At 42.1% G+C, this 26,566-nt stretch overlaps 1 protein-coding gene across 13 annotated transcripts in view; it reads left to right on the top strand.

Annotated features, from left to right (window-relative positions):
* RYR2 (ryanodine receptor 2) overlaps positions 1–26,566 on the top strand; it is a 768,472-nt gene that overhangs the window by 503,851 nt on the left and 238,055 nt on the right. For all 13 annotated transcript variants that reach the window (XM_040464903.1, XM_040464902.1, XM_040464892.1 and 10 more), the window contains 8 exons: positions 8,992–9,200; positions 10,192–10,544; positions 12,111–12,225; positions 13,982–14,142; positions 16,064–16,223; positions 16,831–16,917; positions 19,888–20,114; positions 23,454–24,258. In XM_040464903.1, coding sequence (XP_040320837.1) covers positions 8,992–9,200; positions 10,192–10,544; positions 12,111–12,225; positions 13,982–14,142; positions 16,064–16,223; positions 16,831–16,917; positions 19,888–20,114; positions 23,454–24,258 — 2,117 coding nt within the window. The remainder of the gene's footprint in view (positions 1–8,991; positions 9,201–10,191; positions 10,545–12,110; positions 12,226–13,981; positions 14,143–16,063; positions 16,224–16,830; positions 16,918–19,887; positions 20,115–23,453; positions 24,259–26,566) is intronic.

Here is a 26,566-nt window from a genome sequence, read left to right as displayed (position 1 = left end):
TTCGGTTGAGAAGACCTCTAAGGAGAGGGAAGGAAAACTTTCCATTACTGATGATACCACGCTACCTTTAAAAAAGAGGCAGAATATAGAACTGTTGGACTATACTTACAATATTTTCACACAGTGGAAATATTACAACAGATTAACTGCTCAGTGGAATCATGTGGCTCATTAAGAAGGTTTTCAACATGACACAAGAGTACAAGGATTGCACCATCCCAGATCCCAGCCTTCTGGCTCCCCCATAAGTCCTTTCTGTCACTAGTGTCACTCTAAAAAACCTGCCATTGATAACAGACCTGAGATGCAGGTCTGTTATCAGACCTGGGACAATAATTTATGAAGGATCTCCCTAATTAAAAATCAGTACTCATGGGTAGAAGTCAGGACTTTGAGTCACTGCCGTGGGGCCGTCCAAACAGCCAAAGAATTGTGTTGGGACATTGGATATTTGGAGTGAAGATAAAAGCATCAGTTATAAAGTGGTGGACAAATTCTAGAGTATGAAGATGTCAGGAACTAGCATAATTGGTTTCATAGTTTTGTCTAGAATCAGGAAAGAGAGATCCTTGAATTCTCTGGACATGTCCAGGAATAAAACTCTTCACTGTGCGCTACATTAACAAATGAGGAGAATGTTCATTTTGATTGCCTAGAGTTAAATTTCAGATGATCTAATTTCTGTCTTTTGAGTTTACATGTCTATTTTCTGTACATGTTATATGGGGCATCGGGAAATGATTGGTGAGCTCGGTGAAAACCAAACTCTCCTTAAACTGGGCAGTTAAGGGGCGCCTGGGTGGCGCAGTCAGTTAAGCGTCCGACTTCAGCCAGGTCACGATCTCGCGGTCCGTGAGTTCGAGCCCCGCATCAGGCTCTGGGCTGATGGCTCGGAGCCTGGAGCCTGTTTCCGATTCTGTGTCTCCCTCTCTCTCTGCCCCTCCCCCGTTCATGCTCTGTCTCTCTCTGTCCCAAAAATAAATAAACGTGGGGAAAAAAAAAAAAAAACTGGGCAGTTAATTGACAGTGACATTGTATACCTTGGTGAAGAGGGACACTTGCTAGTATTCAGGGTCAAAAATAAAATTCCTAATGACCTTGATGATCCAAAGTGAACCAAGAACCAGGAAGAAAGTATGGGGGTGTCCCTATTATGCCAAAGCAGATATTACGAAGTCTGCACACTAAAGAGCTTAAAACATAGTAAATTCCCTATGGAATTTTAGTGTATTTGTTAATACATTTAGTTTATTTGTTAATTCATTTTCCAAGCCAACGTGGAATAGAAGCGGCAGATTTCATGTCTGAAGCCCTGGATTCTAGACCCAGTTCTGAAAATAATAATTCTTGTGTGACGTTGGGCAAATAGCTTCTCTGTTTTCATTTCCCTAAAATAAAAAGCCCTGACTGGAAGTGATCGGCTTATGCCCCTTCCAGTTCTTAAGATCCCAGAAATCTAAGGCAAGTATGTCTTGTTTTTATTTTGCCCTCCTTCTCCATTCTTGATTCAAATTCTCACTTCCCATTTTATTCACTGTAGGGCCTGAGACAAATGTTTTAACATCTTACTTGGTTCTTCATCTTGAAAAGTGGGGTTAATATTTAATAATAAATGGAAAAGTGTTTATATATTACCTGGCACATACTAAGGTGCTATTAAGTGTTATCCTTTCTTCTGACCAAATAATTCAAACTTACATTTTGGTGTAATATCGGCCATTTTTACTGGTTTTGGCCATTTGGTTGGGTTATAAATGAGGATCCGTATCTGTAGTCCAGAAATTTCAAAGTCTGAAACCATATGTTCTTACAACAAGCTGGTATGCTTGTGATCTGCTTTATCTTCTTTCATTTTAGCCCCCGCCACAGATTTCACGCCTGCGTCACACCCCCACATCCTTGTGACTGCCAGTGCCTTGGTGGACATGCACACTCATCACACACCCCTCTGCTCTGGAGCAGGGTGGCTCGTCAACGGAGAAAGTTAAAATTTGCTGAAGCCATCTGTCTTTTGTTGGAGGAAACAGTTGAACCATACGTCGTAGCTGCTGTTTTAACAAATTTACAAATGGTTAGGGTGGGTCTGGAACAGCCCCAGGAAACCAGTTGGGCTCATGGGTACTAATTTAAGATCCCCGGCCAGGAAGAAAAGTTCCCTTAGATATCATGAGGCTTTGTTACTCGCAAGATGTCAGTTAAGGTGACTGGAATAGAAGATTGGGAACATAAAACATAGGAAGGTAGGACCAAACTTTACATCTGCCTGAGTGTGTGCTGACATACGTAACTGCGTGGACGTCTGTTTTATCGTTGGGATGTTTGTGTGTTCAGCTTATTTCAAACTAACAAAGAACTGAACCTCAATCATCATGTTTTGCTATGGGCAGTTATTAAGAGTGATGTCATTTATCAACCCATCTTGTTTAATTTATGGCAAGCATTCAGTCAGTCTTGATTGCGTTTGTCATTTCCTGACATTATATTATGTATGATATGATATGATATGATATATGATATCATGTCATATTATATATACGTTATATATACTTTGTATTATATACTTTGTGTGTGTATATGTGTTTGTGTGCATAGTTATATCTATATCTATATAAATGTGTACTCTATAGATATAGATATAACTATTTACTTGTTATGCCTACACAAAGGTAAGCTCCAGAGGGTAAGGGACTCTTTCCAGTCTGCTCACAGCTATATCTCCAGCCAAGAACAGATCTTGGCACATGCCAGGTATTCATTAAATATTTGCTGAATGGTAAGACCTGATACTAAATGGAGACAGGGTTGAATAGTGACTTAGAGCAGGGGTCGGCATACTAAGGCCTGAGAACCAGATCCAGTCTGCCACCTGTTTCTGTAAATAAAGTTTTATTGGAATACAGTCATGCTTATTCATTTATACACTGTCTGTGGCCACTTTTACACTTCAACTGAGGTTTGAGTAGTTTGGCCCACAAAACCTAATATCTCTACTCTCTGCTTATTTATGGCCCTGGCTTAAAGTGTGGATCGTAGGATCTGGCAGGCTTGGGTTTCCTTTCCGGCCACCCAGTTGTGAGCAAGTGATTTCAGCTAAAACGTGGGTTGCCTTGTCTAGAAAGTGGTAACGATTCCTGTCTCACCAAATGGTTGCTCGTGTTCAGTGAGATGAACATCAGACAAACACTCAGGGAACATGAGTCACTACTAGGGAGCCTCGTGTGATGGCCATGTCATCCATTGTCTGCACCTTTATTTACGGTGCCCTTTGCCAAGTACTGGCCAACTGGAAGTGACTGAGCTCTGGCCCTTTTGTCCCGTGACCAAAAAGTACCTGTAGTTTTCTTCCACTCTTTGTTCTCTGATGTCATTGCCGTCTAGTTGTTTTTGCTGTATGTATGCTAATGTAAAAACATATAATTTGTAGAAATATTGGTTCTTATTATCACAGAAGTTACTAAAACTCCATCTTCAGAAGTCACAGTATGATTTAATTTTTATTTAGTTCGGCTTCATCTAAATTAAAAAGAAAAAAAAATTTCTAATTCTGGATATACTTTCTTAATACCTTCCTTTAAAGAGGACTAAGATAGCAAAGTAGTAAAATTGTCATCTACAAGTCTATATCTGCCATAAATTAATGAAAAATTATATCTGTTTATTAAAAAGCAACAAATTCTTGTCAAATATTTGGAAAATACAAAGAAGTGTAACAAAAACAGCTAAAAGCTGTATATATCCCCACTACCCAAAGAGAAATTTGGCTTTCATGTATTTTTTTCCCCATTTAAAGCATTGATATGGAAAAATAAATTTCCACAGCTACCTTTTTAACTTAATATTATATATGTTGTTCCAAGATATAAAAACATTTTAAACATAACTTGAAGAAAATTTTTTTAATGTTTATTTAATTTTAAGAGAGAGAGAGAGAGAGAGACAGAGCACAAGCAGGGGAGGGGCAGAAAAAAAGGGAGACACAGAATCCGAAGCAGGATCCAGGCTCGGAGCTGTCAGCAGAGAGCCCGATGTGGGGGCTTGAACCCACAGACTGTGAGATCATGACCTGAACTGAAGTTGGACGCTTAACCAACTGAGCCACCCAGGTGCCCCAAATATGGCTTTTGATTCTTTTTTAGCCAACTTTATATTTTGAGAAATAGCCTTTCAGAAAAGGGCAAGAATAGTGCAATGGACACCTGTTTACCCTTCACATGAATCACCACGTGCTATTATTTCCCCGTTTGGTTTTCTTCTCTCCCTACAGTTTCCTCTTGATGAATCCTGTACATACTTAATTTTGTGTATATATCAAAATTATCCATTCTCTTATTATGAGTATTTAGTTTCTTTAACCTTTTCTTTTTTTCCCAATTTAATTTTGTTCACCAAGCATCCATGTTTTAAGCACTGCTCATAGAGGATCTCATTTTTTTTTAACGTTTTTTATTATTTATTTTTGAGACAGAGAGAGACAGAGCATGAACAGGGGAGGGGCAGAGAGAGAGGGAGACACAGAATCGGAAACAGGCTCCAGGTTCTGAGCTGTCAGCACAGAGCCCGACGCGGGGCTCGAACTCACGGACCATGAGATCATGACCTGAGCCGAAGTCGGACTTAACCGACTGAGCCACCCAGGCGCCCCGAGGATCTCATTTTTAAAACTGTAATCTATGGCGGAGGGGGGTGCCTGGTGGCTCAGTCACCTAAGCATCCAACTTCAACATAGGTCGTGAACTCACAGTTTGTGAGTTTGAGACCCGTGCCAACCTCTGTGCTGACAGCTCAGAGCCTGGAGCCTGCTTCGGATTCTGTGTCTCCCTCTCTCTCTGCCCCTCCCACACTCACATTCTATCTCTCAAAAATAAACAAACTTAAAAAAAAAAAACAAACCTGTAATCTATGGGGTAGACGTTATAGAAGAAAGGATTAAAGCTTAGAGAATTTCAGTAACCCGTCAAAGGGCAAATAGCTGAGAAGTGCTGGAACTAAGATTTTAATGCAGGTCTCTCAGACTTGAAACTGTGATCTAAGTCATTTCCTAGAATCTAGGCCTGTCTACCATCTTAGGTGAGAACTCCTCTAAGAAACCTTCCTGAATTTTCTCTCTCTCCTTTTCCTCTGCTCTTAGCACCCCATCTCCAGAGATGGGTCGAGAGGTATGATGTCTTTCCTTGTCTTCCCACCTCGTTAGGCTGTGAGAACCTTTGGGCTGATGTCTGTGTGTCAGTGAGCTATTGTCCCCAGTTTCTAGAACATGGTAGCTGCTCATAAATATTTATTGGATAAGGAAATGAATGGTTGAAAGTGTCTTAATGCACATTACTAAATTGCTCTACATAAATCTTGGACCAGTTTAATTTTATTGGCAAGGTTTCCGGTAACTCACTGGACACTCACCAGCATTGAGACTTTGTGCTTTAGCAGGCTGCCCTCGTGGTTGGACCATCCACACTACCCACACGATTGTACACGTTTCTGTATGAGGAAGATGTAGGTATATTCCAGTTTTCCAGTTTATTAAATGAATAGTTGATTTTCACAAAATCTGTCAGTTGTTTTTATAGTAAAATGCATATTCACTGAAGAAAATCTGTTGAGAGACAGAAAAAGAACAAAGAGTGTTAAAAATTCCACCATTTTATAACATTTTGTTAAGGTTTATTTATTTTGATAGAGGGGGAGGGAGAGGGGCAGAGAAAGAGGCAGAGAGAGAATCCAAAGCAGGCTCCACACTGTCAGCCTGGAGCCCAAGATGGGGCTCGATCCCAGGAACCATGGGATCATGACCTGAGCTGAGATCAAGAGTTGGACACCCAACCGACTGAGCCACCCAGGTGCCCCTCTATAACTTCTTTTAATTAAAAAACTTGTAATGCTTTCCCATCTATTTTTAAAATAATTTTTTACTGTTTATTATTTTTGAGAGAGAGACAGAGACAGAGAGAGCATGAGTGGGGAAGGGGCAGAGAGAGAGAGAGGGAGACACAGAATCCCAAGCAGGCTCCAGGCTCTGAGCTGTCAGCACAGAGTCCAACATGGGGCTTGAACCCGGGAAACCATGAGATCATGACCTGAGCCAAAATCAGATGCCCAACCAAGTGAGCCACCCAGGCGCCCCTTGCCTTTCCATCTTTAAAAACTAATCATATGCTATATCTTTCTTTCTTAAAATAATATGTACTATGAATATTTTTGTATATAATAATCGTTTGAAAACCAGATTCGAAAGCTAAATAGTATTACATATCAATGGAAAAACATATTTAGTGTGCAAAATATTTTCTGTGATCATAAATGTAGCCATAGTGAACAGTTTGGGACATAAATCGTTGTGTGCAACCCTAGTTACTTGGTTTTTTAAATGAAAAGATTTCCTGGGGCTCCTGGGTGGCTCAGTCAGTTGAGCATCTGGCTCTTGATTTTGGCTCAGGTCATGATCTCACGTTTTGTGGGATCATGCCCCGAATTGGGCTTCCCACTGACAGCATAGGGCCTGCTTAGGTTTCTCCCTCCCTCTCTCTGCCCCTCCCCTGCTCGTGCTCTCTCTCTGTCTCTCTCTGTCTCAAAATGAATAAAATGAACTTAAAAAAATAAATGAAAATATTTCAAACATGCGGAAAAGTTCAGATATTAATATAACAAACACCCAGAGATCTATGTGGGTATTTATAACTTCACTTATAGGGTAGGGATTCCTTCTACATATAATGTGGCTAGAAAGAAATGCGTATTTACAATCGGAGATGTTTCTGTCTTGGTATCCCCCAGTTTATGTCGAATGGATGTTAGATATGCCAGTTTGTGCAAATGTATTTCAACCTGTCTCAGATCGATTGTATTTATGCAGTCATTTTCTTTGATTCCTTTCTAGACACTTATTGAAAACAATTTCCCTTGACTGACACTTCAAGAGCTGTCACAGCTGTACGCACAGCTGTGGGCTTTAGTTTTAACTAGAAACTCATCATTCATGCTTCCTTGAACACAGCTGGATGTGTTCTTGCTTCCTGGCCGGTACCACTGTTATACAACTGTTTATTTGAGTATATATTGATGAATACAAACTGCGTGAAATCATTATGAATTATAGGATGTAATTTTTATTGTCTTGTGCTATTTTGAGGATTATATATTGCTTTTATATTCACTAATTTAAAAAAAATTAATGTTTATTTTTGAGAGAGAGAGAGAGAGAGAGAGAGAGAGAGAGAATGAGTGGGGGAGGGGCAGAGAGGGAGGGAGACACAGAACCCCAAGCAGGCTCCAGGCTCTGAGCTGTCAGCACAGACCTGATGCAGGGCTTGAATTCACAAGTCAGGAGATCATGACTTGAACCAAAGATGGATGCTTAGCAATCTGAGCAACCCAGGGGCCCCTACATTGACTAATTTTAACCGAGGAAGAAGCGTAAGTCATCATGGTAGACAGTTGCTGGCTTATTCGTAGGATCCACTGCTTCTTTGATCTGTAAGTTACATCCTCTGCTCTGTAGTCTCCATTCCAATACTGACCTTGTTTATTATGCTACTTGAATTTCTGTGTAAAACACTATAGAAGGAAAGGAAGAGTACCTAAGCAGCCCCCCAACACTGAAAATGATCATCACAGCCCTTTGCTAAAGACCGTTGTTTCCAAAGAATTCAAAAAAACAATTAACAATGTTAATATGTTTTCCCCTGTTTATTCAGTAGCAGGAAGATGTACTAACCTTGCAACTCATTAGATTAGCTGATGAAATATTTTGGTTTTCCCCCGTCGCTTATTGCTGTTGCTTTTGATTTCGTTTCTTGTTTACTTTAACTTACATTTTGAATTTCATGTCTTAATTATTTAGGTTAGGTGTGGATTGCCCTGCTTAATCTGTAATGGCAGTGACATCAAAGGGTAAGGGACAGATGGAGGAGTTTCAGTGGGATTTTTAGCAACTACATCTGAAAATTTACTTATTTATTTTTATTTTTATTTTCTACGCTTAGGTGTAGTGTACCCCAGAAAAAAGGGGGGACACAGTTTTCTTCATAGATCAAAAGCAGCTACAAGCAAATGAAAACCTTTAAAAATGTTGCTTCCCAGGGGTACCTGGGTGGCTCAGTCGGTTAAGCGTCCGACTTCAGCCGAGGTCATGATCTCATGGTTCATGAGTCCGAGCCCAGCGTCGGGCTCTGTGCTGACAGCTCAGAGCCTGGAGCCTGCTTCTTCGGATTCTGTCTCCCTTTCTCTCTGCCACTCCCCCGCTCGCACGCACATGCTCTCTCACTCTCAAAAATAAACATTAAAAAAAGATTTAAGGGGTGCCTGGGTGGTGCAGTCTGACTTCGGCTCAGGTCATGATCTCACGGTTTGTGGGTTCAAGCCCTGTGTTGGGCTCTGTGCTGACAGCTTGGAGCCTAGAGCCTGCTGCAGATTCTGTGTCTCCCTCTCTCTCTGCCTCTCTCTCTCTCTCTCTCTCAAAAATAAATACCAAAAAAAATTTTTTTAATTTGTTGCTTCCAATCCTTTTTCCCTTGAGTTATGTGCAAAGAAATCTGTGGCTTAGGCTGTGTTTGGTAGTTGCACGCTTTCAAGTGCTTGTGCTAGATCGAAGGACAAACCCACTTGGGCATTTCCCTCCTTCTCACCTTCCTTCTGAGAGAGTCCCATGCACTCCTGAGCTAAGAGGCTGTGTGATGGCAACATCCTTCCATTGCTGTACACCCTAAGATCCCTGGAGGACGAGGGGCTGCTGAGCACCTAACCTTCTTCACAGGAGTCCAGGGTAAAAGAAGAACCTTATCTAGGGGCCACGTTCAGTAAACCATGAGCAAACACTGGTCTTTTGACCCTTACATGTAATACTTAATAACAGTGGTCTCTGTCTCGAACTACTGTTTTACTTTATGCCGACGACTCTCTCAGAGACGAGAGTTCCAGAGCGGTGCTTTTGGAAATTCCAAACAAACAGGCTCTTATACCAATGATACGGAACATTTTGTTTTTTTCTTTTCTTCCCAGGATTCATTCCTGTCTGTAGCCTTGGAGTGGCTCAGGTGGGCAGGATGAACTTTGGAAAGGATGTCAGCACCTTGAAATATTTCACCATCTGTGGCTTACAAGAGGGTTACGAACCGTTTGCTGTGAACACAAACAGGGATATTACCATGTGGCTAAGCAAGAGGCTTCCTCAGTTTCTCCAGGTCCCTTCAAACCATGAGCATATCGAGGTTTGCTTTTTCTTTAAAAATTCATACCGTTGCCAAAAGCCAGGGGTGGACTGTCTTTACACTTGGGAATTCCCACTTGGACAATTATTGCCACTTACTTAGAAAGGTGGCCCTACTGTGTTACACAGTAATGGAGTCTGAGCACAGCATGAGGCTCTGATTATAGGTACTTTATGAGCACCTGATTAGACTGATTAACAATAATTAATTCTGTTTTTATATAAGCAACACCAGCGGCTCACTCTGAATGAATGTAATTTTAACATGAATTTTCCAAACTATCTTTTGAGTTAGAAACAACAGATGAACATGGGGGAAGGGAAGGAAAAATAAGATAAAAACGGAGAGGGAGGCAAACCATAGAGACTCTTTTTTATGAAAAATTTTTTGTTTTAATATTTATTTTTGAGCAGAGAGAGAGTGAGTGAGCGCATGAATGAGGGAGGTGCAGAGAGAGACAGAGACACAGAATCCAAAGCAGGCTCCAGGTTCTGACCTCTGAGCACAGAGCCTGACTCGGGGCTCAAACCGACAAGCCATGAGATCATGACCTGAGCTGAAGTCGGATGCTTAACCGACTAAGCCACCCAAGCACTCCAAACCATAAGAGACTCTTAAATAAAGAGAACAGACTGAGGGTTGTTGGAGGGGCAATGGGTGGGGGGATGGGCTAAATAGTGATGGGCATTAAGGAGGGCATCTGCTGGGATGAGCAGTGGGTGTCATATGTAAGTGATGAATCACTGAATTCTATTCCTGAAATCATTATTACAATACATGTTAACTAAATTGAATTAAAAAGAAAAAAAGGCAGAGCTATGAGTCTATCTGGAACACAGTACTCCCTGTGTTTAATCTCATCATTTACAAAATTATGCCAAGTGTGGGCCGTGTTTGGGGTTTTAAAGACGTGATGTGTGTTAGCAATCTTTAGCATCAGGAGGTTGACTGTGTTGATTCGAATTTGAACTATCACTTCTTCATTCGCTAGGTGACCAGAATAGACGGCACCATCGACAGTTCTCCGTGTTTAAAAGTCACCCAGAAGTCCTTTGGCGCTCAGAACAGCACTGCCGACATCATGTTCTATCGCCTGAGCATGCCAATCGAGTGTGCCGAGGTTTTCTCCAAGACGGTGGCAGGCGGGCTCCCAGGCGCCGGCCTCTTTGGGCCCAAGAATGATCTGGAGGATTACGATGCAGATTCTGACTTTGAGGTTCTAATGAAGACAGCTCATGGCCATCTGGTGCCAGACCGTGTTGACAAAGACAAGGAAGCCACAAAACCAGAGTTTAATAACCACAAAGACTATGCTCAGGAAAAGCCCTCTCGTCTGAAACAAAGGTCATTGATACATGGAACATAATTTCAAATATGCAGTTATTTTGTGGGGAGGGGTACAGAGTGAGGGATTTCCCAGGGTCCATTTGTCCTTCCCTCTCCTTCTCCTTTACGTATAAAGGATTGGACAGGCGACAGTAACGCAACCTGTTTGTCATCGAGTTTGTCACCACAGACATAATCTATCCCAGAAGTTACTTATTTAAGGCACTTTTTTTATTGTGGTGAGAAACACCTAACAAAATGTACCATTTAAACCGTTTTTTAAGTGTATGGTTGTGTAGTGTTAAGCATGTTCACATAGTCATGAAACAGGTCTTCGGAACTTTCTCAGCTTGCAAAATTGAAACTCTCTACCCATTAGACAACTCTCCTTTTCCACCTCCCCCTAGCGTCTTGTAATCCCCATTCTCCTTTTTATTTCTATGAATTTGACCACTTTATAAATGTGGATTCATACTGTGTTTTTCTCTTCTGTGTGGGATTGGCTTAGCTCAGCCTAATGTCCTCAAGGTTCGTCCACGTCACTGCGCGTGTCAGAATTTCCTGCCTTTGTGAGGCTGAGTAATACCCCACTCTGTACGTACATGTTTTGCTTATCCATCTGTCCGTTGATGCATATTTGGGTTGATTCTTCCTCTTAGCTATTGTGAATAGTGCCGATGGGAACTGCACGTGCACATGTATTTTTGAGGCCCTGCTTTAAATTACTTTTGATACATACCCAGAAGTGTGGTTGCTGCTAGTTCTGTGTTTAAGTTTGTGAGGAACCTTCATGCTGTTTCCCACAGCAGCTGCGCCATTTTACATTCCCACCAACACTGCACGAGGGTTCAATTTCTCCACATTCTCATCAACACTTGTTACTTTCTGTCTTTTTGATGATGGCCCTCCTAATGGCTGTGAATTAGTGTGTCTTCTTGCGGTTTTGATTTGCATTTTCCTGATGTTCAGTGATCTTGAACATCTTTTCATATACTTCTAGGCCATTTGTATATCATCTTTGGAGAAACGTCTTTTCAGGTTCTTTGCCCATTTTTTTTCATTGGGTTATTTGCTTCTTTGTTTTTGAGTTGTAGGATTTCTTTATATACTCTGGATATTAACCCCTTATATATAATTTACAAGTATTTTCTCCAAAGAGTTTTTAAGATGTTTATATTTACGTTCTTGGTTGAAACTTAAAGTATTCTCTCTAAATAGTATTTTTTTTATAGACACAAGGCAAGTTATTTTAGCATCCTTTTTTGCACTAAATCTTAATTTCTCCAGATCAGCGTGATTGACACTGTAGTTCAGATAATTATTTGTTGTGAGAGTCCGCCATGTTAATTGAAGGATATTTAGTCACATCCCTGGCCTCCACCCCCTAAATGCCAATGGCACACCCCCACCCCCCACCCCCAATGTGTCAACTAAAAGTATCTCCAGCTGGGAGATAAAGGCATAGTTTAGGGAACAAAAATAGCCCTGGTTGTGAACCACTCTACTAAATTGATGATATGCACATGTTTTAAGTAGGCAGAGATTTTTAATGTTGCTGATCCCCAGTCCTGTACTATATTTCAGATTTTTGCTTAGAAGAACAAAGCCAGATTATAGCACGAGCCATTCTGCAAGGCTCACGGAAGATGTCCTTGCAGATGATCGGGATGATTATGACTACTTGATGCAAACGTCCACGGTATGAGGTTGAAGCTTTTGTCACTTATTTCTCAGTTATTGTGTGTTTCATGTCAAAGAGTTCCTTTTCATTCATCCTCTGTAGCCGACTTATTTTAAAATAAATCTTTGCTTCTATTTTGGGGACTGAAAGTTGAAGAAAATACAGGTATATTCTGAGGTGTATTATGTGGTAAGAGAAGTGTTTTAGGCAAAATAACTTTATGACATGCTTAATCCTGATTTTGCTATCATGTTTCCTGGGAAAATTTTAATTTCCACTTAATTCTTCCAAGTGCATATAATTTCCTTCATCTTAGTGATATGTCTAAAGGAAGATCATTTATCATACTTTGTTGGAGGTCATGTTTTGCTCTCTGCCAATTCATGTTTAAACCGGAGTGCCTGGCTGACTCGGTAGATGGAGCATGCCACTCTTGGTCTCAGGGTGGTGAGTTCAAGCCCCATGTTAGGTGTAGAGCCTACTTACTAAATAAATAAACATTTAAAAATTAAAAGAAAATAGGGGAACCTGGGTGGTTCGTTCAGTTAAGTGTCTGACTTTGGCTCAGGTCATGATATTGCAGTTCATGAGTTCAAGCCCCGTGTCCAGCTCTGTGCTGATAGTGCAGAGCCTGGTTGGGATTCTCCCTTCCTCTCATTCTGTGCCCCTCCCCCACTTGCATGCGTGTGCGTGCAGTCTCTCTCAAATAAATAAATAAAACTTTAAAAATAAATAAATAAACAAACAATGCTTCAAAAAACAAATTTTTCAAAACAACTTTTCATAAAACACCAAATGGGAAAAAAAATGTATAATTACATCCCTTGTAGAGTGCCACCATGTTTGAGCTAGATTTTTACATATTATGGGGCGCCTGGGTGGCGCAGTCGGTTAAGCGTCCGACTTCAGCCAGGTCACGATCTCGCGGTCCGGGAGTTCGAGCCCCGCGTCGGGCTCTGGGCTGATGGCTCAGAGCCTGGAGCCTGTTTCCGATTCTGTGTCTCCCTCTCTCTCTGCCCCTCCCCCGTTCATGCTCTGTCTCTCTCTGTCCAAAAAATAAATAAATGTTGATTTTTACATATTAGATCTGAGCTATTTCAAAGTGATTTTTTTAAATATTTATTTTGATGGAGAGAGAGAGAGATTTGGGGGGAGGGGAGGAGAGCGAGGAAGAGAGAGAATCCCAAGCATGTTCCGCGCTTTCAGCACAGAGCCCAACCTGGGGCTCAGTCTTCTGAATCATGAGATCATGACCTGAGCCGAAATCAAGAGTTGGGTGCTTAATCAACTGAGCTACACGGGCGCCCCTCAAAGTGATTTTAAGGTGTCAAAGTATTATTGATAGGAAAGGCAAAGCATATTCAAAAAGCTGGGTGACAGGTATAAAACACTAGCATAAATTAGTGTGCTTGTATAAGTTTCCAGAATTTGAAGTTTATCTGCCTGAATGGATTGGTGATTTTATTACATAAATATGCTATGTATGTGCACATACAGTTGTACCCATATTTTAGGAGTATGAAAGACCTCAAATTATTTAGTGTGTTTGCTCCGACAAGGTCATTTCTCTTCTTCCCATTATTTCTGATTTCCTTTCCATTATCTCTGCTTTAAGACTTATCTTCTTCCAGTGTCCACTCTTTGTTCTTGTTACATTTTAATTAGGCCGAATGATTTTAAACAAAGAAATGCAGTCAGGCAATTCAGAGGCATTGCGTATCAAAGTTTTGTTTCTTTTTAACTTTGCCAACATTTGATTTTGCTGTCTTGACAGTACTATTACTCAGTGAGAATCTTTCCCGGCCAAGAACCTGCTAACGTCTGGGTGGGCTGGATTACATCAGATTTCCATCAGTATGATACAGGCTTTGACTTGGACAGAGTTCGTACAGTAACCGTGACTCTAGGAGATGAAAAGGGAAAAGTACATGAAAGGTCGGTTTTTCTCAATTTTTTTTTCTTATGTGAATGATATCTGATAAACATGTTGATAAACCTAGGTGTTTTTTTTTGTTTTTTTGGGTTTTTCTCCCCCCTTGGATTTCCTGTCCAGGATCATGTTGTATTTATAGGAACAATATCATGAAACCATTCATGTCAGTGTCCGTTTTGTTATGCATACAAGCCAGTAAGGAATCTGAATACATTAAAAGTGAAAACCATTATAAAGTAAGAGCAGTGCATCCTTTGTGGGTAATAGTCTACATTCCTTCAGGTGACCTCGTACGTGACTAACAGCTTGGGTTGCCAGTACTAAGCCTTTGTTTTAGGGATTAGAGATGGGTGGATGTGAGGCTTTTATGGTCTGAAATGTATCTTTGGGAACGGTTTATGTGGTGGGGAGAAAACTGTGGAGACAGTGTGGGCTAGTAGTTTAGACCAGGTGGACACATTTTAACTAAGACTGAGGAGAAGTGGGTTCTTTCCTCAGCTTTGCCATTGACTTGCTGTGTGGCTTTGGGTAAGTCAGTTACACTTTCTGTGCCATCCTTTTTTCATTTGTAAAACAAACCAAACTCAAACCAAACCTTCAAAAAAGTGAAGAAGGCTATCTTCCTTGTGGAATAAGACAAGAGAAGATCTGGCCATTTGCATCTGTCTTTTGTGCCCATGCATCCTCTCTGATCTGCTGTGGCAGGTGTCATAGAGGGAGTCCGCCATAATGTTGCTTTTCTTATATACCTGCATCATCATTTTTGGTGACCAGAAGCTCACTCTCCTGCCTTCGGGTAGTAACACTTAAAACTGTGGAACTTAGCCCTTGAGACCATGGGCCAAGCCAGAATGTCCAGGAAAGAGTGCTTTCTTTACAACAGTATGGGAGCCCCATACCCACCTGTCTCTGGGAACATTCTTGAAGGACACATTTGATTTTCAAAGATGGCAACGGTACAAGGAAATAACCCAACAGAGGGACGGGATACCTGGATAGATGATCTTAGTGTAAGAAATAGAGGGCAGGGAAGGGTTGTTGAATGTTTTGTAAGGAGTGCAAAGAAACACAGCCAACCTGATTATTCCAAAACTGATTTTTATCTCAGTCTTCTTTTTCTTTTCCTCCTACTTGCCTGCCTTTGACTTTTTTTTTTTTTTTTTTTTTTTTTTTTTTTTGCTAGTTTCATTAACATTTTCACTCTGCTGTGGCAGAGAAAGGGAAGGAGGCAAAACTCAAGTCACTTTAGGTTTATTACCATCTCTGGGAAAGGTTTCGGTGGGGGTGAAACTCAGGTGGGGGTTTGTTGTGAACGTCAGTGATGTTATGCATATTCTAGCTAATTCTTTCTCTCATAACAGATCACCAGGAATTGTCCACAAAGGGGCATAATGTTAGCCAAATTTTAAATATGTTGAATCACTGATGGCTCAGGTAGAATTTGCCTAAGGACTTTGACAGTGTTCAGAAATGACTGCTTCTCATCTCAGAACAAGTGATTAAAAAAAAAAAAAACATGAGAATGAGGAGAATGAAAATTGCAAATTTGGATGATTATTAGTTAAACTTTTTTGAACCTCAGAACAAGGTCCAGTTTGGTTTGAGTTTTTGGAGGGGAAGGCGCAGGTCAGTTTTTACTTGTTTCCGACTTGTTGACCTGTCTCCATTAGGTGCAAAATTTAGAAACGTGTAAGACCGGATTCAGAATATCCACGACGTCAGTGGAGTTTTTGCTCCGAATCACAGAATCGGCCCATTGTGCACCTCTCCCATTACAGCATGAGCTTGTTGCTTGCACAGCATAATTTAGGTTTAGTTTGCAAGACTTTCTATTGTATCTGTGGTCGTACAAAGATAAAATTGTGTTTTGTTTTTTGTTTTTTGTGTTTTGTTTTGTTTTGTTTTGTTTTTTTTGAAATCCAGCATCAAACGCAGCAACTGCTATATGGTGTGCGCGGGTGAGAGCATGAGCCCAGGGCAAGGACGCAACAATAATGGCCTGGAGATTGGGTGTGTGGTGGATGCTGCCAGTGGGCTTCTCACGTTCACCGCCAACGGCAAGGAGCTGAGCACCTACTACCAGGTCCGTGGGCAGGGATGGTGGCGTGCTTCTGGGAAGAAAGCGTTTTGTCCCCGTGCACAAAAAGCACATTCTAGAAGATCGAAAAGTACCTTAGAAAAGAGATGAAAATGAAAACCGAAATGAGCCTAATTGGGCCTTTTTAGTTCTCTTTGTTTTGTTTTTTACTTTTTTTTTTCAACGTTTATTTATTTTTGGGACAGAGAGAGACAGAGCATGAACGGGGGAGGGGCAGAGAGAGAGAGGGAGACACAGAATCGGAAACAGGCTCCAGGCTCTGAGCCATCAGCCCAGAGCCCGACGCGGGGCTCGAACTCCCGGACCGCGAGATCGTGACCTGGCTGAAGTCGGATGCTTAACCGACTGCGCCACCCAGGCGCCCCTTTTTAGTTCTCTTTGAATAACAACATTGCCCTTCAGGGGAAACAGTACAGGCCTCCAAAAATGTTCTCGTAATAACGAAATGAAATACCCTGAATATTTGTTGAAAGAGGAGATCCATCTGAAAGAACACAAAAGTGTCTGGTGTTCCTTGGTCATTATGAAGAAAATATTTTTTCTTGGTGTTCCTTCTTTGACTAATACTTCCAAATTCATTTCTTTACCTAAGGTGGAGCCAAGTACAAAGTTATTTCCTGCAGCTTTTGCCCAAGCTACAAGTCCCAATGTTTTCCAGTTTGAGCTGGGAAGAATCAAGGTAAGAAAGATTCATTGCTGGTATTCTGTTTGGGGTCTTCCTCTTTTTTTAAACATTTTTTTGTTTTGTTTTGTTTTTCAACGTTTATTTATTTTTGGGACAGAGAGAGACAGAGCATGAACGGGGGAGGGGCAGAGAGAGAGGGAGACACAGAATCGGAAACAGGCTCCAGGCTCCAGGCTCTGAGCCATCAGCCCAGAGCCCGACGCGGGGCTCGAACTCCCGTACCGCGAGATCATGACCTGGCTGAAGTCGGACGCTTAACCGACTGCGCCACCCAGGCGCCCCTGGGGTCTTCCTCTTAGGGAATAGCAGCTACTTCTCCTTAAATAAATTCAGTATTTTTTTTAGCAGCAATGTTAGTGACAGAAGTGACTCTTTTAAAAAAAAAGGTAAGCCATGCTTGAAAGTTCTATAATTTCCTTCAGGTGGCTAGGGCCATGTTAATTTATTAGAAAGGGTTTGTGCCACAATTTAAATTACTTATTAAATATTCTGTAAGAAGAAGAACAAAAAGGCTTTCTCTTTACTCAATAAAACTAGGCTTATTTGGAACAAAAATGCCAAATAACATACCACTTGATTATCTGGAACTCACAGGTGAGCTAGTAAATGGGCTTAACGACACGAAACTGGTACATTGTGGTAAGTGCTAGAATAGTGCACATATCGAATACTCCAGGAACAAATGAAAGAACAAGGTGGAGGTTGGAGGGGGATGGATCGGGTAAAGCAAAGAGAAGAAGAGACATTTAGGTTGACTCATAACTGTTGAATAAGAGATCTCAGAATACACTTAGTAGGAGAGGACATCCTAGGCCGAGGAAGGGCAAGAGAAAGCAAAAATATTTGAGTCAAAGTGCTGAAAGTTAAAGAATTCAATATGGCTGTAACAAAAGGTGACTTCCAGGATGTGGCTGGAGATTAACATTGATAGAAGGTAGACTGAAGCCAACCTGGAAAGGCCATGAATGCCTCTCTAAGAGGTTGGTACCTACTGTATAGGCAGTGTTGATCCCATTGGAAACTCGAAGCTGGGGACTGAGCAGAAGCAAACCTGTTTTGGAAAAATACATTGGCAGTAATGTGGAGGTGGCAATGTGGAGAAGTATCCATTCTCACAAGAATGAGAAGAGGCAGTAGTGCTGAGTTATTGATGATTTGATGCCATCCGCATGGGAGATGATGAGAGCCTGAGAAGTCATGTTGGAGAGAGAGAGGGGTAAATGAGAAGATGTTTTAGAGGATAAATGAATAGAATTTGACAGTGAATTGGACAGATAGTATTCGTTGATGTATTGGATTCAGGTACTCAAGGAGAATGAAGAATCAAGGATTAAATTAATTTTTTGAGTTTGGACAAACTAAGGGATGCTAAGACAACAAGCGGAAGAGCTTGTTGAAATTCAGGAAAAGGAACTGAATTGAATTTTGCTGTTGTACAAGTTGAGATGCCAGGTGCACGTCGGGGTGGAGTGCGGTGTGAGGTTTTACAGTGCTGGCTCGGTGACTTTGGACATGCTCCTTAAACTGTGTGAGCTAAATGTCTACCTTTGTAAAATGAGATGCTCAGCAGCCACAGAAAGGCAAACATAATATGGATGAAAGGAATCCATGACTCCTGTTGGTTAGGAGGGCTTCTGACCTTGCCAGTAGAATTTGGGCAAAATGATGGACGAAGCTATACTATAGTGAATTCAAGGTTGAAAATTAGAGAAAGACAGCAAATTTGGATGAATAAACATATAGACAGAAAGATCAATTGATCGATTGATCTGGCCTCCAGCTCTTCCTCAGACTTGCCAGGCAGACTTCCTCCTTGGGTCCTTTGCATTGACTGTCCCTTCTGCATGGAAGGGACGTCACCTTCTCAGCCGTACCCATTATGATCATCCTCCTTATTATTGCTGCCCTGCATTCTGCTTCCTCTATCCTGGGTCCCCACCATGACCTCTTGTGTCATAGGCTATTTAATTTGCTTTTTGACTTTGTCTATTTTATGTTTCCAGTTAAAAAAAAAAAAAATGGAAGCTGGATGAGAGGAGGGGTTTTGTGTGTTTTGTTCACTCAGGGCCCAAAGCAGTATCTGGCTTTCCTCCCCGCCCTCTCCGTTATCAGAAAAGAATAGGAAGGTAGCTGGAGGATGAGATAGTCTGAAAGGACGCAGCAGACAAGACTTTATGGGAGAGGGAGACACTGAAGGTAATGGGACAGGTGAGATCGTTGTTTCCATATGGCCCATGACGGGCAGGTGGAGGGGGTGTCAGGGTCATGAGTGAATGAATAAGCTTCGGCCAAGTAGAGACCTGTGTTGCCCTGAGACCAGACTGAAGGCGCTAAGAAGGCTGAAGGTGATCCATACTGAAGCTGGAGCAGGGTGAAGAACAATTAGATTGTGTTAATGTCTGATGAACTCTGTTGTCTTGTGTGATGGTGCTGTTTGTCTGTTGAGCTGTCTCCGGTGTAGAACTGGCTGCTGAAACCTGACAAACCTGACTTGTAGGTGAGGGAGCCAGTGAGTGAGCACTTGAAGGATAAGGTGGGCGACAGAGGACAGACCAGGAGAGAGAGCCAAGTGCGTGCAACCCTTCCTGGAGTTTGGTACCGCAGACAGCCACAGGCTTGCCAGATTTGGTGAGGGCCCAGCTTGGTAAAAAAAAAATACGCAGATTACGTGGTTCCACTTGGTTGTGTACGCTGCATTCTCAGCGTACCAGGGAGTGTTTGCAAAAGAAATCTAGCTCCCCAAGCCTGTTTGCCAGCCCTGAAATTTTAGGTGTGTTTTCTCAGGATGTTTTCGCCTCTTGACATTTCAGGAGCCATTCATCCCAAGTTCTGTTATTTCTTGTATTAATGTTGCTGGACACAGAGGGTATCTCGCTTCCAGGATCTCTTTCCTGTGCAGAACTGTGGTCATTACGTTATTAACCCCACGGATTGTTACAAATTAGTTCTTTTTCTGCTCCCTAGAATGTGATGCCTCTCTCCGCGGGATTATTCAAGAGTGAGCACAAAAACCCTGTGCCCCAGTGTCCCCCGCGTCTCCACGTGCAGTTTCTGTCCCACGTCCTGTGGAGCAGAATGCCCAACCAGTTCCTGAAGGTAGATGTGTCTCGAATAAGTGAGCGCCAAGGCTGGCTGGTGCAGTGTTTGGATCCTCTGCAGTTCATGTCTCTCCATATCCCGGAGGAGAACAGGTCAGCCCTGTGTGCCCTTTACCGTCTGATTAGGGCCCTTTGAATTAGACCATTGGTGTGCTGCTGGGGAAAGAAAATGAAGCTTAAAAATATCTTATTTCTGGGGTGCCTGGGTGGCTCAGTCGGTGAAATGTCCCACTTCAGCTCAGGTCATGATCTCCTGGTTCGTGAGTTCGAGCCCCGCATCAGGCTGTGTGCTGACAGCTCAAAGCCTGGAGCCTGCTTTAGATTCTGTGTGTCCCTCTCTCTCTACCCCTTCCCTACTCATGCTCTTTCTCTCTCTCTTCCTCAAAAATAAATAAACATTAAATAAATAAGTAAATAAATAAACTTTCACTATATTTCATGAAGAGTTTGAGTCATTTTCCCAAAATGTATGAAATACAATTGCACAAAAAAGAGTCACTAGAACCAGATATGCAGGCAAGGTGAGGACAGGAAAATAACAAAGCCCAGGGTGAGACTGGCACGGGGTCACTCACACCACATCGTTCTGTTGTGGTTGGTAAAGTCCCACAGTGGCTTCAGGCTTCCTAGAAGCCAAAGAAAAATCTGATGAGTTTCCAAATTCAGAATAACAAAGGGATGTGCCAACTAGTGGCTGAGTAGAAGCTTTTTCTCATGCCCCAATACATGGCCAATAATTAATACTTAACAATTTGGGATGGCACTACAAATATGCTAGTTCTCTGGTTCCTTCGTGACACATATCACTGTTCATAATTTACGTACTTTTTGGTTAAGATTTCCCTCCTCAGCTAGATGGTCAGCTCCCTTAGGGCAGGAATTGTGTCGATGTTGTTCACCATCGTATCACCAGTGCACAGTGCTTCATCCATAGTAGACCCTCTGTGTAATATTTGATGTATAAAATAATGATATTGACTTATGAAAAATATTTCTCCATTGAGGACTGTTAAAGAGTGTAAGGTATTATATTAGCTTTTAATGCAATAACAACCCCACGTCTCAGTGGCTTGTGAACAGACGTGAATCTTTTGCTCACGTTACGTGAGGTTGTTAGTCCGCTGTAGCTCTGCTCCAGGCTGTGGTGGGCTATGAGTGCAGACTTCCTCCTTCTTACCCTGAGACCCAAATTGATGGGGCAGCTCTGATCTGGGACATACAGTTTCCACAGCCAATGGTGGATGTACAGGAGGGTTAACAGACACTTCAGGTCTCTTAGAACTTCTTTTTGCTTGTGGCAGATGTTACATTCACTCACATTTTATTTTATTTATTTTATTTATGACTTGCCTAAGCAAGTCATATAGTCAAGCCCAAGCTAAGTAGGGCAGATCAGACTACCTCATATACAGGACAGACGGAAGAAGAGGGAGAATATTTACCAACGACAGTATGGCGTGTGCTAAGGAGGTGTTATATTTTATATTTAAACGGATAAAATAATGTCCTTGTAACAGATAGAATAACAAGTTATTTCTTTTGCTATCCTCCCAAGTAAATCCATAGCTTATTAAAGTATGAATATTGCTATAAGGAGTTGGTGTGGAAAGACAGATTAAAGTAGTTGAGGTATATGCTTTGGTTTGCCCTGACCTAAGTGTAGAGTCGTGAGATGGAGACTATAGATCCTTCCAGAATTCTCTTATTCATTCATTCCAGACATATATTAGTTCTCATTGTGTCCCTGGCATTGGATACTAAATGGTGTACAAAACAGATGGGACCCTTACCTTAAAAGATTTCATGGTCTAGTCGGGAAGAGAGGTGCTTTAAAGGAAGTAACAGGGTGCCCTAAAGTGAATAATAGGAGGTGGGTTGGAAGGGGCAGTAGCTAATGTAAATTGTGGAGTCCTTAGTTGTTTTTTCTAGAAACTGGCAGTCTGAGAGGAATTAGATGGTAGGCTAAGTTGTGTTCTTCACTAAGAAGGTAGAATGCAGAGGTTCTGTGTTGCTACGGTGACCAGGTTTATATATTTTGACCATCAGCCCGGTTCATAGTCTTCTTGAGAGCCTGGAGAGCCTAGGTAAGACATGAGAATCATTGTCCGCTATACTTTGAGAGAGAAGGCCTGCTCAGTTATACCTTCCCAAGAATTGGGTGCTAGCAGCCGGGCCCCACAGTTGTGTGGTTTCCCGGAGGCCTAGGTGAGTCATCATTTGCTTTTAGTTTCCGACTCGGAATGCTTCTGATGCTGAGATTTGGGCGGTAGGGTCTGGAATAATTTTGCACCATCAAGCCACAGTGGCTTTTCATAGAATACCTGTGACCCGGGAAGCATAGACACAGTGGATGGGCATGGACAGGATGATCGAGTATGAAGGATGGTGACAGAGCTTAACAACAAATAATCACAAGTAATTACTCAGCTTCTACTGTGTATGAGGTTAACTGCTAGACAAATGTTAATGAAGTCATATAATAACCCGTGTTCTGATGAGTTTATATTATAGTCTCACCAAGGACACTTTTCTAGATGAATGAGTCATTCCTTTTATTGTGAATATATCAAGTTTCTACTTTTAATTCTACAGTGTCACCCATGAGCAATCTTAATAAATTTAAATAGTGTAGAAACATTAGCACATCGAAAGGAATTATGTCCTCTTAAAATTGACTTCATTTTGAAAGGAATGGCTTCACTTTAGGCATATTCTGGCCATTTTAAGTTTTTTATGGGTTGGAAGGGCATGATACATTCTAGAAGCAAAATGGCCCAGCGTAGACTCAGCGTCCCAGTAGAAACTTTGCTACGCAAAATATCACAAATAGTATTTTTTTTTTTCACAAGCCATACATTCCCGATGGAAACCAGGGCTGCACTGGTCTAAGTCTGGGGCCGTGAGGGATGTGTAAGAAGGTACATCACTTCAGAAGCATTAGTCCTCCATTCTCTTACTTCCGACTGGTCAGGCGAATCACTAATCATAGGTCAGAGACAGGGACAACTTAGCCTAAGGAAAAGGTCTCTGGCTTTCTGGGGCAGCTTAGCCAAGTTGGAAAAGGAGATTCAAGATTTTCTAAGGAGTGCTCACATTCTGAAAGGAAAGGAGACACGGGTGCAGATCAAGACTCAGTGTCTACAAGAGGTGCCCCAAACCTGAGGGTGATTGATGGAGGATGAAGCAGCTTCAACCACTAGTGGTTAGAAATTTCCCACGTAAAATTGCATATGGAGGAAAACTTGTAAAATACCTAGTACTGACGGAGAAAAAAAAAATACACCATCATGAAACCTGTCATAGATAATCGGGAACAAAAATATGTTTCCTTAACTTTTTGAAATTTATGAGGTACCTAGATCTCTCCTGTGATGTAGAGTTTTTAGAACTTTTCCCCACCTGACCTTGCTACCACTCTCCTCCTTTGTACAGATCTGTTGACATACTGGAGCTGACAGAGCAGGAAGAGCTGCTGAAATTCCACTACCACACGCTCCGGCTTTACTCCGCCGTCTGCGCCCTCGGGAACCACCGGGTGGCGCATGCGTTGTGCAGCCACGTGGACGAACCCCAGCTGCTCTACGCCATCGAGAACAAGTACATGCCCGGTTTGCTGCGGGCCGGCTACTATGACCTGCTGATTGACATCCACCTGAGCTCCTACGCCACTGCCAGGCTCATGATGAACAGTGAGTTCATCGTGCCCATGACGGAGGAGACCAAGAGCATCACCCTCTTCCCTGATGAGAACAAAAAGCATGGCCTCCCAGGGATTGGCCTCAGCACCTCCCTCAGGCCACGGATACAGTTTTCCTCCCCCAGTTTTGTGAGCATCAATAACGACTGCTACCAATACAGTCCAGAGTTCCCGCTGGACATCCTGAAGGCCAAAACCATTCAGATGCTGACAGAAGCTGTTAAAGAGGGCAGCCTGCATGCCCGGGACCCCGTGGGGGGCACCACTGAATTTCTCTTTGTACCTCTCATCAAGCTCTTCTATACTCTGCTCATCATGGGGATCTTCCACAATGAGGACTTAAAACACATCTTGCAGCTGATAGAGCCCAGTGTGTTCAAGGAAGCCGCCACTCCGGAAGAAGACACTGAGGCTCTGGAGAAAGAGCCCTCCATGGAAGACTCCAAGCCAGAAGGAGCTGGAGAAGAAGAAGCCAAAGGGGGTAAGAGGCCCAAGGAAGGACTGCTCCAAATGAAACTGCCTGAGCCAGTTAAATTGCAGGTAATCAGAAAACAAAACAAAATGAAAAAACAAACAACAACAACAAAATTTTTTTTAGTGAATTTCAGGGTCACTAACTATTACGGTATTGATATTTGCCTTTGTCTCTTTTCCTCTTGGTGGTGGGGGAGGGGTGTGTGTGTATTTTTGTGTTCGTGTATAATGATCGTTTTTCATAAAATTAACCAACTTCCTGTTGTGTTTTGGGATGTGCCAGTGTAATTTTCTTGCATTTAGAATGGAATTCATGAACGGGGCGCCTGGGTGTCTCAGTCAGTTAAGCGTCCGACTTCAGCTCAGGTCATAATCTCATGGTTTGTGGGTTCCAGCCCCGCACTGGGCTCTATGCTGACATCTCAGAGCCTGGAGCCTGCTTTGGATTCTGTGTCTCGCTCTCTGTCTCTGTCTCTCTCTCTCTCAAAAATAAATAAGCATTAAAAAACATTAGAATGGAATTCATGAATTTTCCAATGGTGTCAGTTGACAATAGTTGATAAGAAATACATTTAGTGATTTGGGTGTGTGTGTCTAGTACTTTTTCTCCTCCTCTTCATTAGCAATTTCTCTTTTATTTCTGCAGATGCATTCCACCAACTGTTTGTTGGAACACCTGAAACAGAAGGGACCCCTTACCCCCTTCCTCCCCTGCCCCCACTCTCACTAGCCATAGAAACACTTTGTTACCAGTAGGTGTGCCCATTCTCACACAGCAAGATTTTGCTTCCTGCATGTATGTTTCTCAGGAATTAAAGACATTGCCTGTTTCTTGTGCTTATCAAGATGTCTCAAAGATCCTTTCTTAACATGTCTTCAGTCCGTAAGAGTCCATTTGATGTTTGCATCATTGACAGGCTCTTTTACTTTTCAGTCCTCAGTCAGCATTGATTGAGGTCTTCCTTTGAGCCAGACGTGTGGTTCTGGGTGGAGGAAAAATTTGCCAGCTGTACCTTCCAGACATTCACAGTCTCTAAGGGAAATATACATGTATTTATCTATTTCTGTTAAAATATTTTATTGATAATTGCATTAAATGATCTGAAGGAAAAGAATGAATTACAAGAAAAAAGAAAATCTCAACTGGATTACCGTGAGAAAGGTGAGGGAGTCCTCTGTGAGATGGTGACTTTTAATTGGAGTTCAGATGGATGAGGTGGAGTCCAGTAGATGTAGAGAAGGAGTAGGAAGAGTGTTCTAGGAGCTTTTAGCACAGAGAACAACAAAGGTTCTGAGGCAGAAAAAAGCCATTTAACCTAATTAGCTAAGGAAAGAGGGTGAGATAGGCAGGAGGCAGGTAACATAGAATCCAGGCATTTGACAGACTTTAGATGTTATTTGGAGTTCATTTAAAACCATTAAATAATTTTAACTTTCTTTAATGTTTATTTTGAGAGAGAGAGAGAGACAGAGCATGAGCAGGGGAGGGGCAGAGAGAGAGGGAGACACAGAATCAGAAACAGGCTCCAGGCTCTGAGCCGTCAGCACAGAGCCCGATGCTGGGCTTGAACGCGCGAGGGAGATCATGACCTGAGCTGAAGTTGAATGCTCAACCGACTGAGCTACCCAGGCGGCCCAACCATTGAATAATTTTAACAAGGGAATTTGATTCTAAAAATTTAATTGTAGCTGCTGTGATGAAAACTGATAAGGAGAAGAGCTAGTCCTCCAGAGTCCACTCAGTCGAGAGGCTGTCACGCTGGTCCAGACCCAAGGGGACGGGGCTTGCACTGGGGTGGGGTGAAGGAGATGAAGAGGGGAGTGGGTGCTAGGGCTACGTCAGAGCTGGCATTGGCAGAAATGTCCCTGTTGTGGTTTTAAAGTTCCTTTTAACACTGCTTTGTATTTATATCACAGTTGGTATTAAGTATATTTAAATGCTTTCTGAAGCAGTGTGGAGGTTCCTCAGAAAATTAAAAATAGACCTACCCTATGACCCAGCAATAGCACTGCTAGGAATTTATCCAAGGGACACAGGAGTACTGATGCATAGGGGCACTTGTACCCCAATGTTCATAGCAGCACTCTCAACAATAGCCAAATTATGGAAAGAGCCTAAATGTCCATCAACTGATGAATGGATAAAGAAATTGTGGTTTATATACACAATGGAATACTACGTGGCAATGAGAAAAAATGAACTATGGCCTTTTGTAGCAACGTGGATGGAACTGGAGAGTGTGATGCTAAGTGAAATAAGCCATACAGAGAAAGAGAGATACCATATGGTTTCACTCTTAGGTGGATCCTGAGAAACTTAACAGGAACCCATGGGGGAGGGGAAGGAAAAAAAAAAAAGAGGTTAGAGTGGGAG

The sequence above is a fragment of the Herpailurus yagouaroundi genome, unplaced genomic scaffold, assembly GCF_014898765.1.
Source record: "Herpailurus yagouaroundi ecotype Mexico unplaced genomic scaffold, PumYag 530, whole genome shotgun sequence".
Taxonomy (NCBI): domain Eukaryota; kingdom Metazoa; phylum Chordata; class Mammalia; order Carnivora; family Felidae; genus Herpailurus; species Herpailurus yagouaroundi.
Note: the sequence above shows the minus strand (reverse complement) of the source record. Positions and strands in the feature narration are given on the sequence as shown.